We start from the raw sequence: 14,880 nt of genomic DNA, 5'->3' as shown, positions 1-14,880 counted from the left end.
GAAGGGGGCAGGGCAGGAAAAGTTAACGCAATGAGAAAGACAATACAAAGATAACAGCCCTGTTTAGGGCCAGAGAAGAAGAGTAGCCGTGGCAACGCAATTATATCCATATGTAGAGGATCCCAGAGGTTCCTGTTTGTGTGTGTGTGGGTGAGAGTTGAGTGTGTGTATTTGTCCAGCTGTTACCGTGTAGTCACAGCTTAAGATGAATGCACCTTCAAACTGACAGGCAGATCATCGGTTCACACTCACAATGTTTCTCTAAATGGTTGGAGGGGGAGGACAGACACTCAATCACACACACACAAACACACACACACACACACACACACACACACACAGGCTTACCTTCACCCTGCCAAATTCACAGGCCAGATCCAGCGGCGTCTTCTTAGCTTTGTTCACCAGGCAAGGGTTGGACTGGTGCTGCAGCAGCATTTCCGACTGAAACACACACAGACAGACACACACTTAACCATTGATAGTAAGCCTTTCCACAGTAACAGCGCTCATAGGATTGCAGGATTCATACCTGTTTGAGACCAGCATGGAACCCTTAATGTTTAAGCCAATGGGATGTGAGCTGACAACTAAACTGGTGAGGCTGATTTCAGTACAAACCGCGGCTGACTGCTGACCTCAAACTCACACTGCCCCTTTAATGTCACCGCAACTGTTCTGTGATGCTTGTTGAGGCTGTTTGTGTGCTGCTGCATGTGGGATCGGGGCGTGGTCCGTGCTCCACCTGCAGCAGGTTGTCTATCCTGTCCACACTGCTTAACACGCACAGGACGGGGGGAAACACACTCGGCAGCTTTGAGATTTCACAGCAAATTCAATTCATTTAATTAGAATCCAACACATGACAATGAAACAGAGATTGAACCACACATTAGTTTCCTTACAACACAAGGTCCTGCTCTCTCTCTCTCTCCTCTCTTTTGCTGCCCTGATTAACAGAGAGATGCCGTCTCAACAATGGAAGCAAACAGAACGCACACTGTGTATTTGTTCGTCGTCCTCTGTTGGATCCGTGCAAGCGTGGACATGAAATGCAAAGAGACCTCTGGAGATACGCTGAACGCCAACTCCAGTCATTGTTTTTCGTGCCTCTTTAGACAAAGAACAACCCTACACACCCCTTCAATCTGATCACTGGGAGTCAAGCCCCCCAAACCCACACTCCATCACCCGACCCCCTTTATCGCCACATGAATCCTTACAAATCCAATCGAATCCACCGCCGCTCTCTCCGATTTGTTCCCTGTGGACCTTCAACTGGTTTGTGTGCCTCCTCTCTCCCTCTCCCCCCCCCGCTCTCTCTCACCCCTGTACAATCCAATCACAGTAACTCCAGCAACAAAAACACACACATACACACACACACACACAACCACCACCACCGATGACTTCTTGCATTACCGCACACAGCCCCATCCCAATCCCTGCAATTACCACACACCACACACGGCGCTTCGCCTGAGCCCATGTGTGTTTGGAGCTCTGTGTGAAGTGAGCGCAGTGTGTTGACCTGTTTACTCTGAAGCAATACTAAGATCAGATGTGGGACCACTTTGCCCATTCAGGGTCAGATTGATCTTCAAACCTTTAAAAACAAAACAGGGGACTGATGTGAACTCGTCCACCCAGCAGAGGGAGTTTGGATCCCGATCATGAGGCTAAATGATTGGGATGTTTGTTTCAGAGGATGGCTTAAATATTGAAAACATCTCACCAGAACAGCTTTTGACTTTAAAGAGGACATGTTATATTAATTACCATAGTCCTGTTTTCATTTAGAGGTCTATTTTGAAACCTTTGCAATATTTTACTGGGCAGAAAAACCCCTGCACACACTGATCCATCTTCTCTCCCTTGCGGCAACACCCCTGTGCACAGTGAGTGAAAACATCACCTTTTAGGTACTGACCGGTTAAGGGTGCGTCCCAAGAATGTTTAACACATACCGCCAACTATATTACGCTTTAAATGAGGGGGAATACACATGAACCCCTATAATGCATGAATGCCCTCTACTTACCACCTCATAGTGTCCATACTGTGCGGCCAGGTGGAGAGGAATGTGTCCATCCAAGGAAACGCCGTTGACCCCGGCGCCACAGCGAAGCAGCATCAGCACGGACTCGGCTTTTCCCTGCCAGGCCGCATAGTGCAGCGGACGCATCCCTGCAGGGGTTTAATAACCATAAATGAAGTCGCTTTAAGCGGAAGAGAAATCATTTTTGTAGCAAAAGGGATTGTCTAACACAGATTTACACACGTTTAATTTGCTTTCCTGGGCAGTAGCGGCCCAGGGTTTGTGAACACGATCCATCCAAATAAACCATAAAGTTTTACAGCTTTTGTTTGATTTGCTACGGGTAGTTAAATGTGGAGACATTTGCCGTTCAGCTCTAAGCCCCTGGTTTTAGATCAAGCAACAGATCAATAGATCGCCTTGGACTTGGTTCACAAGATCATATTCACACCACAAACAGCTCCAGGGTTTGTTTGTGACCTGACCACTTCCTCGGTCTGGTCTCGGTGCTTCTGTGCGGTTCTTTTGGTTTGGAAACTGAGAGAGCGATTGTTGTGTTCAGCCAGAGTGTATATGTGATTTTAGATTAAGCTGTGTTATCACTATGATTCCATTTAAAACAATCATGCATCTGTCCGTTATTCCATTTGGGGTGCAAGTTAAGTTTGGAGACATACTGTATACCGTGTGTATGTGTGTATCTAACCATTGCTGTCCTTGATGTCCACAGTAGCCTGGGCCTCTAGCAGCGCAGACAGCAGCTCTATGGTCCCTGTGAGAGCAGCGTGGTGCAGGGCCGAAAACCTGAGAGAGAAACAATTAACAGACATGAGCGACACGCAGCAGGCAGAGCAGCACAGCCACATAAACACTTGTAACATTGCTTCGTTTTGGAAATCCTATTTCTGCCATTCACCGCAGTAACCCACCCACCCACATGAATCCAGTCCTCTTTCACTGCTGTAAAACACAACACATGACTTCAAAGATCACACATACACACACACACACAAGCTTGCATGGAAAGGATTTCATTAAGAGTCACGATATGACATTGTAAAAACAAGGACAAATAAGAAGAAGGCAAACTTTCTTTGATCAGAACTCCCCCTTTTTCGTAGGGGCACTTCATGCCAACATGTGTTTCATCGAGTGCTTTTGCTGACGTTTTGGAAAATTCAAACAGCGAAACGGAAGCATTTCTCATTCATAAAACTGTCATAATTCCTTGTAATTCTCCACATTCTTACAGACTGCTCCTTTAAATGTAAAATGAATCATTTTTATCATCAATATCCAGGATGTGGTGTCTGAGATGATGCAGGTGATAAATGGATGGAACCAATCCAGGCTTCCATAAATCTGATGACAGTAATAGAAGTTTTCTGGAGAAGTGGGCTGGGATTGATGGGACTTGATGTGTTCTGCTAATGATGTAGTGCGCCTGTTGTCAGGACATGCCGGTGCAGAGCGATGCCCTGCAGAGGTTCACAATGAGTGTTACTCAGATATTTGATGAGTAACTGGAACAGCTCTGCCTCCTCCCTGTTGATTCATACGCCGGCGAGTCCAGACACCGTACGCCTGGATCCCAAAAAGTCCACACACACCACGGAACGCCAAAAGAATTTCAACACAAGCAGTGCTCAAATTACGACATGTACAGTTACATTACTCACAAATATACAATTTGTGAGTAAAAAATTTTGCGCATTTGTTTCATAATCTCACCTCTATAGTCTATAGTATGTATGGTATAGTATGAACCTACCGAGTACCTGAAGTACTGAAATACACATACAAAAATATATGTTTGTTGTTGTATGTAGTAGTATTATTATTGTTGTTGTTATATTTGTACATTCTGTTTGTGCTAGAAAGAAGAAAGACTTTATAACCAACACAAATGGTCATGTTCCCTCTCATTTCACCCGCAGACAGCGCAGTGCAGCTACAGGCTACTTGTGATCCAGTATAAATAACAAACCAGTTCAAAAACATTAGATGTTTTCCAGAGTTGTAAAAGGAAAGCATGAAAGAAAGAAGTAAAGAGAGGGGAGGGTTGTTTTTGAGCTGTGCACTTCCTTCCTTGTGTACAGGCTGTTGTGTAATCTCGGAGATGGCATTCATGTGGGCACGGTAACAGACAGAGCCGAGGGCATAACCAAGACTAATGGACGGGATTAGTGAGGCTGCATGTAATGTGTGTGTGCAAAGGGGAAAAGAGGGGTTACAAAGAGACGGAGAGAGAGAGACAGAGTAGGAGGAGGGAAAAAGAAATCCTACAATCCTTCCATCTACCACAAGGACTTTCAGTGATTCAACATCTGGAGTCATCTCCCAGAAACAGCACAGCTGTGTTATTCGTAGAGGGTTGGGAACAATGCGACGGCTCTTTGACAGTTTGGGGGAAAAAAGTGCAGCAGAAAGAGTTTTGAGGCTGAAGTGTCTCGCCGGCGTTGTGTAACAGTTTGTTTAAACAGAGGAGGACACTGATCTCCCTTAAGACTGATGACGAAGGTCTTTAAGTGGAACAGCTGCGTTATTGGTGGAGTATTAAAACGCTGCTGAAGGGGATTCACACCAGAGCTGCTGTGATGGAGCTGACTGATGTACAGATGTTTTACAGTCAATCAGAGTTTGAAAATGACTGAAAATGGCCAAAAATAAGGTCACGGTGGCCGAGAGGTTAAGGCGTGGGACTTGAAATCCAATGGGGTTTCCCCGCATAGGTTCAAATCCTGTTCGTGACGAATATGTTTTTCTGTCGCACGCTCCACTGTTGCCTTACAGCAAGTAGCTCTTGGGTTCATCATGCTCTTCTTGGGTGTTCCATTTTCCTCAGGCGTCAAATACTGTACATGTCCTCCCATATAGAGCTAGGGACATCGATTTTTTCTGTTCATTGAGCATTATTCGTTTATTTTGCTGTTTCCCGCCTTTCTGAGTAACGTTTTAGATAGAGAGTTTGTACGCGTAAGTTTGACACCGTGACTCAGAGTGTCAGTGCAAGTATTCAATAAGCCCGAGCGCCCAACGAATATCCGATCCTTTCGGTTCAAACACATGATGATTGGTGCTCTCACAGTCTCTCTGTGACAGGTGCGGCCTTTCTTGTTACGCTCTGCGCCTCAGCCCGTCTGATCCTGAACCGAACCAAGATTTACACTTTCAAGATGTTGACAAATAACGGATAAAGCTACACTTCCACTTACAGCTGCTCGTATCTGAAAGAGGGTGGGGCATTTTCAGCGTGATGCCACAATGACAATTATTGCTGGTTAAGGCTCAAGCCAAAAATATTCCACCCTGTGGTTTCTACAACAAAAAGACACCCGTAGCTATTATATGTTGTAGCAACTCCACCAATATAGCGCAAGGCCAATAGCGCAACATTGGTTGTACAAATGTCCAGACACACATAGGGGTTACACTTCAATACAAGGTCACGGTGGCCGAGAGGTTAAGGCGATGGACTCGAAATCCAATGGGGTTTCCCTGCACAGGTTCGAATCCTGTTCGTGACGTGATATTTTTGCAGCACCTAGGACCAGGTTTCAAATCTCTACTATCCCCAGTGCTGTCTGTGTGGAACCTACAAGGTGTCCCTGTGTATGAGTCGGTACACTCACACACTATGCTGTAGAGCTGGAGTTTGGCCCAGGTGCTGCGATGCGGCTACCCGCTACTCTATATAGTTGAGATGGGATAAACTCAGGGGGTGAATTTCCCTGTGGGGATCAATGTAGTGTACATTAACTAGTGGTCTTCACAAACCTGAACATTTGAACCCAAATGGAGGCTGTACAACCACATACTACTTGGACCCATCCAGACATGAACTCAAAATGGATCAGTCAGCACCTGGGCCAGATCCATACAGGGCCGAAGGAAACTGGACCCCAACAAACCAGAGCCTGTTTACTCATGGCAGAACCTCAAACTTGTAGAGCGTGAGTCTGTTACCTTATACAGCTCAGGTTTGGCTCTTGAGTGGAGCATTCTAAACATCCTTTGCACAGTTCAGTTCAGGACAACGGCAGTGTTACATTTCTCTCTTAGAACATTGGCAATCATTGATTTTTGTGAAAGTGACATTTTGCGAAAACACAAAGTTGTAAAAAGACCTCAAAGTTAAATGAACTTGTGCTGACTCACTTGTGGAAGAGCTCAGCATCCTGCCAGCCTTCCTCGTGGCCACAGTGAAATGAGTTTCAAGCAGCAGCCATACATTCTTCCCCTGACATTTCTCAGGCCTGTCCTCTGTGTACCCTCGTCCCTGACACCTATTTGAAATGATAACAGCTAATCCAGCTGCAGTTGTGAGTCTTGCCGTCAGCTAATGCGGCAGCTCCGGTGTGCACTCTCCTGTGGGGAGAGCGAGGCCAATGGGAGCGCTGGCCTGCTGTTAGCTTCTGTTTGGGGCCGCGTGTGGGACGCATGCAGCCTGCACAATGAAAAGAGGCCGTCTGGAGAGACTTGAGGCGGACAATCCGTCCTCTGTCTCCCCTCTTCAATTCTCTCTCCTGTTCTGCTTCTGGCAGCACCTGACGCTCCTCAGCTGAGAACAGACCCCTGAAAAGCTTCTGTGTTGAGAAAGCCGCGGGTGTTTCCGTCTCTCCTCTCTGGCCTCTACTCTGCTTTTCCTCCCTCTCCTCTCACACGCTCTCTGGGAGAACAAGGCCCTCTCTGACCTTACCTCTCATCGCCGTCGCCACTCGTCGCTGAAAGGAGTGGGGAGGCACAGACAGAGAGAGACAGGGAGAGGGGGATATTTATGGAGAGAGAAGGAGAACGAGAGTGTCGTGACCCTCTCCACAGACAGCCTGACCTGCACCCCCTTCAGCTCTCCTTCAGCTTCCAATGCTGGCTTGGAGTGGTGTCATCCCTGCAGACTGGAATGCACTATGGTGGTATCAAATGCAAGGAGCTACCACACACACACAGTGTTGATCCTTTCAGACAGAGAGAGAGAGAGATTCACAGCCTTGGTGGTTTGCGACGCTGTCACGTTAAATGACATTCTTGCTGATAGTGTCACATTCTTGGAGTGACCCAGCCGCTCACTGGGCTCCCCGTCTCCCCGTCTCCCTCTGTCTGGGATCTGGCAGTAGAGTTCCGCCGCTGTGCAATCTTGAAGGCAATAACATTCTGACAAAATCAGAATATTTGTGTCAGTGATATCACAGGGAGTCAGTGTAGGGAATCTTTGAGGGCAAGATAAGGGGAGATACAGCCATGTACCGTTTATGGCCTATGGCTCACGCTGCAGATCCTGCCTTCCTCTGCGCAGCCCCGCCAGAATCGCTACTGTGCCGACAAAGACTAAATCCCTCTGCTGGCTTCCCAACAGCAGCCATGGCTAAGAGAGACCAAGCTGAAGGTACAGCCACCTGGGTCGTGTTTGAGCTCTGCACAGGATTTACATCCTCTTATTTTCTTTCTCATTTAGTTCAAAACCTTCAATCTAAATGCACTTTTAGGATGAAGTCTGGTCCATCATAGTCCATCTGCCACAGGTGCAAAACCATCTTTCTTAATAATGACTGTTCAGACGGACAAGGTCATTTAGTTTTAATGACCTTGTTAAGTGTAAGGGCCTCACTGCCTCTCGGGACTAATACACTTTATCGGGTCGTTTAAAGGATGACTCTGCTTTTTGCAATCCCAGATCATGGAGGAGGGAGTTGGTGGTGGTGGAAAAGGGTGAAAACTCTGAAAGGTTTGTTGCAGCTTAGTGCTCGGCCTTTTGCTTTGGCTGCCTCTGATGCCAGGACCGTGTTGTTGGCTGCTGCCCGGCCTGGAGCTCGCCTCCCACCGATACAAAAGGCCAGAGCTCCCACCATCACGGCAATTCACACAGACCCATTCCAGCGCCGCTCTCCATAGAAACACATCCCAAACACAACGCCAACAGGCAGCCGGAGATGTCAATGGAGGCTCAAATACTAATTTGTCTCACAGGGATGCAGAAAAGAGAGCTTCTATTATACGTTACAGCACCCTGTGTGTGTTTGTTCGCCTTTCTCACAGGGGGAAACACACACACACACACACACACACACACACACACACACACACAGGCAAGTGAGCACACACACTGGCATGCATGTCAACAAAGCCAAATATTGCTTCTTTCTCACACACACAGAGCAGTGATGAATGACTGACCTGCACGAACATTCACACACACTCACACTCACACACACTCACACTCACACTCACACTCCCCTAATAACACAGATATATGTCAGGTCCTAAACCACACCTTCAGCTTCTCTTCACTCAGGTCTGTCTGTCTGTCTACAAGTCCTTACATGACGAACACACACTCCGACTTCTTTCACCAAACTTTTCTCCCAATGAAAACATGGATAATAACAGACTTAACGTCCTGTAAGTACACCTGGAGAGGTGGGGAAATTCATCCCACACTCCTGGATTCCCACAGATCGTGGGTGAGGGTGTAATTAATCTGTGTTAACAGGATCGGCACTGAAAGGTTGGCACAACGTAAATGTTTTGGAGCCAGGAGAAAAGTGTGTCACTTACTGTTCAGGAGAAGAAGCCTTGGCAATGCAGACCAAATGCCTTTCTGTCTAATTAAACGTAACCTAAGGCTCTGTTCTTTACGTGCAAGACAGTTTTTATTGAAATTTAATTTGTTTTCCATAGCGTTCTTCTCTTAAGTGTGTTGGACTAAGAACACGCTATACCTACCTATTATGTTTAATGATCAAGTGAATAAGTAGTAGCTTTTTGTAAATACAATACAGCATTGATGTTAACTTTGACTTTACCATGCACTCAACACTGTAGTTGTATTAGTATAGTATTTGTCTTTACTGCGACTCAAGGCAAAATGCAATATATGCAAAAATCAAGCCATATACATGCATGGAATCAATAGGGTTCTCCTGTTGTACAGTACATGATGAGGAACCAGCATCAGCAACATACTAAGTCAAGTTTACAATCATGGACCACTGTTTTCGGATTGGTGAACAAAGATTTCTTCAGAGTTTTGTCACACCTGTTATACATGCGACCCACATTGGGTCATCACTTCATATAAGCGCAGGTCACGGTGGCCGAGAGGTTAAGGCGTTGGACTCGAAATCCAATGGGGTTTCCCCGCACAGGTTCGAATCCTGTTCGTGACGGATCTGTTTTGCGAGATGTTTTTGTAGCACTTGGGTCCAGGATTCAAATCTTATGGTCATAAATGCCTGAATTGAACTGTTTCTATGATTAGACGGAACATTCCGTCCTCTGCTCTAATGGACAGAAGCTCCTCGATCTCTGAATCAGTCCAGATTTCTTCAAATGACACATCCTCTGGAAATCCCACTTGTTGCCAACACGCTAAGCATATTGTCACAGGACATGAACTTCCTCTGCACGCTCACTGACTTGTGAACTTACTTGGACTTGATGGTTTTGACTTGTAGCCTGACCTCTGTCTTGTCTTGGGACTTGCCAAGACAAAAATAGTGTAATGAAGCTTTTTGCATGGCCCACATGCTTAATGATGATTAACCTTGTCAGCATTCTTAACTTTGCCTCCAACCAGTCAAGTAAAATGATGTGCTACAAAAGTCTTTCTTTATTAACCCGTCCTCACAGATATTACCCAACTCTTAAAGTACTTCAGATCACTTCACTCATACACAAATCCCTGAACGTTCTCAGATTAGCTGTCAGACAACAAAACGACATGGACAGAAAGAGAAGCGTTGACATGTTATGGCGTAAACAAATGAAGGTGTGACGCTGTGGGACTGTGGGATGTTGTGTAACAGGAATGTCGTGTTCAGTTGCAGGAGTGTGATTGCTGTACTCGGACTGTGTTTGGTGCTACATTGCCCGGCGCAGTGCCAACAGCGCTGATGAATAATGAAGGAGGTTTTCCTACGTTCAAGATCTGCAGTCCCCACGGAGGCTATTAGCCTCAACACAAACACACTCACTGCACACACACACACAAACACACACAGGGGGGAAAAGCAGCAATTAAGGCTCAGACATGGCAATGTTGTGCCCTTAACATATCATCACATCAGCGATGTGGGGGAAACTTTTTCCTGACTAATTTCTCTTCTTGTCACAGTAAAGCGGCCGGACGCTCTGCCTGTCATCACTACATTAAGCCATATAGGCTCTTTCTAAACACTCCTATCTAATCAGTCACGGTCCGGCCCTATTCTGCTGACGCCCATCGCTGACCTTTCACCTTGCTGGGCTCCACCCCCCGAACCCCTTGCTCTCTAGAGAGCCAACAAAGACAAAGGCGGAGGAGTAGGAGGAGGAAGAGGAGAGTAGTTAAAGATGTAACACAAACACTTCAACCTCCTCCGGGTCCGTGTGGGTGATATACAGTGCACCGACACTCCTGCCCTCTAACTTGTGTGTTTTACTGCCCTCTCAGACCCTCCGCTTATCTAAAGCCGCTCTTTGCTCGCTGTCTCCCTCTGGCTTTTGTTACACCGAACAGTGTTTACTTAGGCTCAAAAGGCACCAACACTGACAGTTGTTTTACTAGGGGGTTATTAGGTCATGTATTGGTGCATATAAAGCCTCCTTATAGACTTAGCTGAACTCTTTCGCAACCAATGCCCCTTTGGGAGGATTCAGTATTTGCAACACTCTCCACTGGCCTTACAAATCTTGTGTAACATATTTACAAATTATGTGGAGACATCATACCATTTAGGGTTGAGTGCCGAACCCCAGTGCTTTTTGACCCCTTCCACATGCATACCAGAACAAAGCAGAACTACCTCATCTTGAATGTTCCTTGACTGCCCCTTTCGCAATTAAAGCCAAGTATTGGCTGTAATTGCGAACAACTGCGATAAACACCCTGTCACTTGAAATTCCCAGCCAGCGTTCAGCTGTCATACCAACAAGTAGAGAATGACGTAAAGGAAGAATAAGGCAGCAAGTGCGCCGAAAGATGCTTTGCCGTGTTAATGGACAGAAGCTCTCCGATCTCAGAATCAGTCCCACAGTCTTTGCATGATGCTTAGTTTCATGCTAGGCGCATTGCTGGCGGCATTCTGAAATGTCTGATGGAAACGTTGTACGCAAAGACAAGAAAAGTCTGAGTTGGGAGGTAAATGAGACAATGACAAATATTGATGAGGACGGAAGTTGGACAAAACTTTCTTCATCTATTGCTTTTTCTTCCATGCTAATATGCTTTGGGGGGGTGGGAAATGTAACCATCAGCGTTTCCACTGGCTGAGGGGGTAACTGGGGGTTAGCAGACTGCGGTGGTGGCCTCTCATTTCAGGGAAAAAGAAGCGGTAAAAGTGAGACGAAGGTTTAAATGATGTTTGACACCAACGCGGCTATCGCACAACTATATTTCATTTAAGCTGCTAATTCAGCTAGACACAAAATGACACCGAAGGCCAACGGGAAGGCAAAAGTGGAGACACTTCAGCTTTGGTTTCCAAATCCGAGGCTTGAATATTGTAGCAGAAGATATTGCATAGTGGAAAATAACATTTTATAGATGCTGAGGGAGCTGTGTAACGACTGGATACGGAGGAGGGGGAGGAGGAGGAGGAGAACTTGGCTGAACTGAGACTTGAATGTGAGAAAACTGTCCAAAAGAAATGTGTCTTTATGGTGCTGACTTCATCACTCACCCATCTGAGTCTTGATAGTTGACATTAAGCCTCTTGGTAGAACCCAACAACTCTGTGAAGGAAACAGAAGACAATACATGATATAAACATCTGGCTGTGATCAAACTCAGCAACCTACTGGGAACTCTTGACTACACCGTACCGCCAACACGGGGGACAAAAAGAGAAAACAACCACTAATACTTAACTGTTAGATGTGACATGTATGACCAAAACTCAATATGATAGAAAAAAAACTCAGCACGCAGACATGTCATCAGCTTAGATGTGGCTGATTTATAGATGTGTGTTGTGACAGGAAATTGTGTTCTAAATTTATGACTCTTTCGGAATTTGGTCACAGGTAATATTTGTCGGGAAGGGCAGTAAGTTAGCTGTCAGCGGATTCATCTCTTAAGGCCCAAAAGTTTCATCACTACCTGTGACAGTTCTACAGGAGCATAAAGCCTGATGAATCCTCGGTCGACCTACGCTTTCTCTTGGTCTCAGAAAACAAGACCGAGCTTGTACCGTACATACTAACATATGGAAAATGATGTTGTTGAACCCTGGCGAAGACCAGCTCCAACATATGTCATTGATGTGAGGGAAAATCGTAATAAAAGGGAGCTTTTCTGAGACGGGGGGGGGGGGGGGGGGGGGCAGCCTGGCGAGCAGATGTCCCGCAGGCAATGCAACCAAAGACACACAGAACCTCATACAGATACAATGTCTGGTCAGAAGAGACAGCAGGAGGCGATGACAGACGCCGAAGACTCCAGTTCCCCTTAGGGCGCTAAACGACTGTCACCAGGATTCTCGGGAAACTAACCCGTTCGCTTGATGTCTCTTGAGGAGCAAACAACGCGATAGCCGTACATTCCTTAAAGAGAGTATATTCAGCCAACCGCGACACCTGACCGGCTTTGGGGGCCATAAATCCCTCGTCTTCTCTCTCGGCTGGATCTCCTGAGGAAGCTTCATTAGCCTCTGACCCAGGTTTGACTCCCTTTGCTGGGTCAGAGGATGGTACGCCGCTAAGACTACGAGAGAATAAAACTTGCATCTCTTTGATCTCCTGCTAGACAATGGATCCCCCCCCCCGAGGCCTTTACACCGAGACAACGCGGCTGTCAGCAACCACTGCAGGGGCTCGGCCACAGACTCCCACTGCAGGCTCACTACGGTCAAAGTTTTCGACCCTCTCGACTGAGTCAAATGAGACGTCCACCAACCAAGAAGAAGCGACACAATCAGTAGTAAGACCTCTTCCTTTTTTCACGTTGTCCCATTCTGTGACTTCTCTTGGTGTGACTTTCAATCCCCCGCACTCCCACTCGCTGGAATGTTGCCTCTTATGGTATTCAGGCTCCATGCTTTCAGAATTCCAAACTCTGCTCATTCCCAACAAAGTCTGCACTCTGTTCGGGACGCTTGAAGCTAGAGTTGTGTTTAATCAGCATGTCATTATAACGCCACGGTCACCGACTCTGCACTGTAACTCTAAAAGCTGCATTCAGTGGTGAATGCGAGTGACTTAGCCTCTCGGAGCAAAGGCCATTGTACTCGCTCTGAATCATCGCATAATCATGTCGCTGTCATAGAGATGCAGATAAAGCTCATTGTTGTCAGACTTTTCACCAAAAATGCACATTTATTTTAAAGGGAACTAACTTCTACAGCAAAATTTCACCTGGATTTTACGGCCGCACATGGAAAAAGGTGAAGCAATGCGGACCGCACACGCTATGTTTCCATACAACATTTATCCCCTAAAATAGTCCACAGTTTGTCGTAACCTTTGCACAACAATGCAACATTCCTGCATTCTGCCGCCGTTGTCTGCCAAATAGTACATTTATGTTTTTCTGACAGATAAGATTCAGAAGAGTGGTGATTGTAACTTCAGTCCACCGATGCCCATTTTCACTCTGCAGCTGTTTTCAAAAGGGAACCAGCTGGGGCCGTCACGTGACATCACTATTTGCATTTGACTGTGTTTCCATCAGGGTTTAACCACATTTCATTTTATTGAACAAACATTTATTGACATCAAGCGTGTGAACACAATTGTGGGCGCATTATTTCCATCAAGCATTTTTGAATTGATATGACAACATTTGCATAAAATAGCTGGATGGAAACTTTGAGACTGACAGCTTCCAGTTCCAGTGGAAAGTGGAGACAATAAAGGTCCCATAAGTAACTAGCCAGGGTTAAAGTTGTTGTAGAATTTCAACCTGCATCTATTGAGTACTGAGCTCTAGATACGGCCATATGACAGCTCCATCATCGTCTGCACACGTCTTCATGGTGGTAAGTCAAACGCTGGTGAAGTCTAGTGTTTACTATCCCAGGTCGAGGGAGGTCAAGGGTCAGTCCACAGGGGCTTTACGGGGGAGAATGGGAAAGCGATCCCAGACACTGGATACACCCACAGCCTGGAGACCAGGCGACACGACACAACACACACACACACAACACACACACACACACACACCACTCCTTTTCTTACTCAATCCCTCAATACGGCTGTACAAGAGGCAAAGTAAGGCAGGGAAGAACCACAGAGCCTTTAACTTCTTTGCCCCCGCCCCTCCAAAACCTAACACCCTCCCCAAATACACACGCACAACAATAGTGCTTTTGAAGTAAGTTCCTATTTGAGATCTTGGGGAAACACAGCAGGCGTTCTCTCTAAGGATTGGTGTGCTGCTTTGATAACGACCTGGATTCCATAATTAACGTGAATAAATCAAACTCTGCACATGCACAAATTAACACAGACACACCACGCACACACACACACACACTCACGCATAAATGAATACCCAGACACACATTGAAGATAAAGAAAAGGGAGGGAGAGGACATAGCTGGAGCCATGAAAACTCTGTCTCCCCTCCTTTAAAGTTTTCAAATCCCAAATCCACCCACATAAGGAGGCCGATCTGATAGCAAACTCCGCTCATCAGTTGACTGGCAGCTTGAGCGCATTGGCCTCAGGGCTGGAGCAGGAAGCACTTTGTACTCCATGCCGAATATCGTAGCCAGTGGTCCTCTTAAGGCCATCGTCTGCTACGCATTTGTTCAAAGTTATTTTTAATGTTGTTTATGGGGAGGGAGAGAGAGAGAGAGAAAGAGCAAGAGAGAGAGAGCAAGAGAGAGAGAGAGCTAGAGAGAGAGAGGCAGAGAGGGCCCAGAACA

At 46.3% G+C, this 14,880-nt stretch overlaps 1 protein-coding gene and 4 non-coding genes across 12 annotated transcripts in view; 4 read left to right on the top strand and 1 right to left on the bottom strand.

Annotated features, from left to right (window-relative positions):
- caskin2 (CASK interacting protein 2) overlaps positions 1-14,880 on the bottom strand; it is a 53,152-nt gene that overhangs the window by 15,702 nt on the left and 22,570 nt on the right. For all 8 annotated transcript variants that reach the window (XM_076142702.1, XM_076142701.1, XM_076142703.1 and 5 more), the window contains 4 exons: positions 11,695-11,746; positions 2,745-2,842; positions 2,042-2,187; positions 349-444 (listed from right to left, as the gene is read on the bottom strand). In XM_076142702.1, the coding sequence (XP_075998817.1) occupies positions 349-444; positions 2,042-2,187; positions 2,745-2,842; positions 11,695-11,746 (392 nt within the window). The remainder of the gene's footprint in view (positions 1-348; positions 445-2,041; positions 2,188-2,744; positions 2,843-11,694; positions 11,747-14,880) is intronic.
- Positions 4,710-4,791, top strand: trnas-uga (transfer RNA serine (anticodon UGA)). The gene has a single exon. It is a non-coding gene; the product is annotated as a tRNA-Ser (tRNA).
- LOC142992777 (small nucleolar RNA U13) lies at positions 5,086-5,184 on the top strand. The gene has a single exon (XR_012961077.1). It is a non-coding gene; the product is annotated as a small nucleolar RNA U13 (small nucleolar RNA).
- On the top strand, positions 5,484-5,565 carry trnas-cga (transfer RNA serine (anticodon CGA)). The gene has a single exon. It is a non-coding gene; the product is annotated as a tRNA-Ser (tRNA).
- trnas-cga (transfer RNA serine (anticodon CGA)) lies at positions 9,120-9,201 on the top strand. Its single transcript has one exon. It is a non-coding gene; the product is annotated as a tRNA-Ser (tRNA).

Source organism: Genypterus blacodes, unplaced genomic scaffold (assembly GCF_046128005.1).
Source record: "Genypterus blacodes isolate CSIRO-AG114 ecotype Tasmania unplaced genomic scaffold, CSIRO-AGI_Gbla_v1 ptg000022l_1, whole genome shotgun sequence".
NCBI lineage: Eukaryota > Metazoa > Chordata > Actinopteri > Ophidiiformes > Ophidiidae > Genypterus > Genypterus blacodes.
This window is presented reverse-complemented; position numbering and strand designations above follow the sequence as displayed.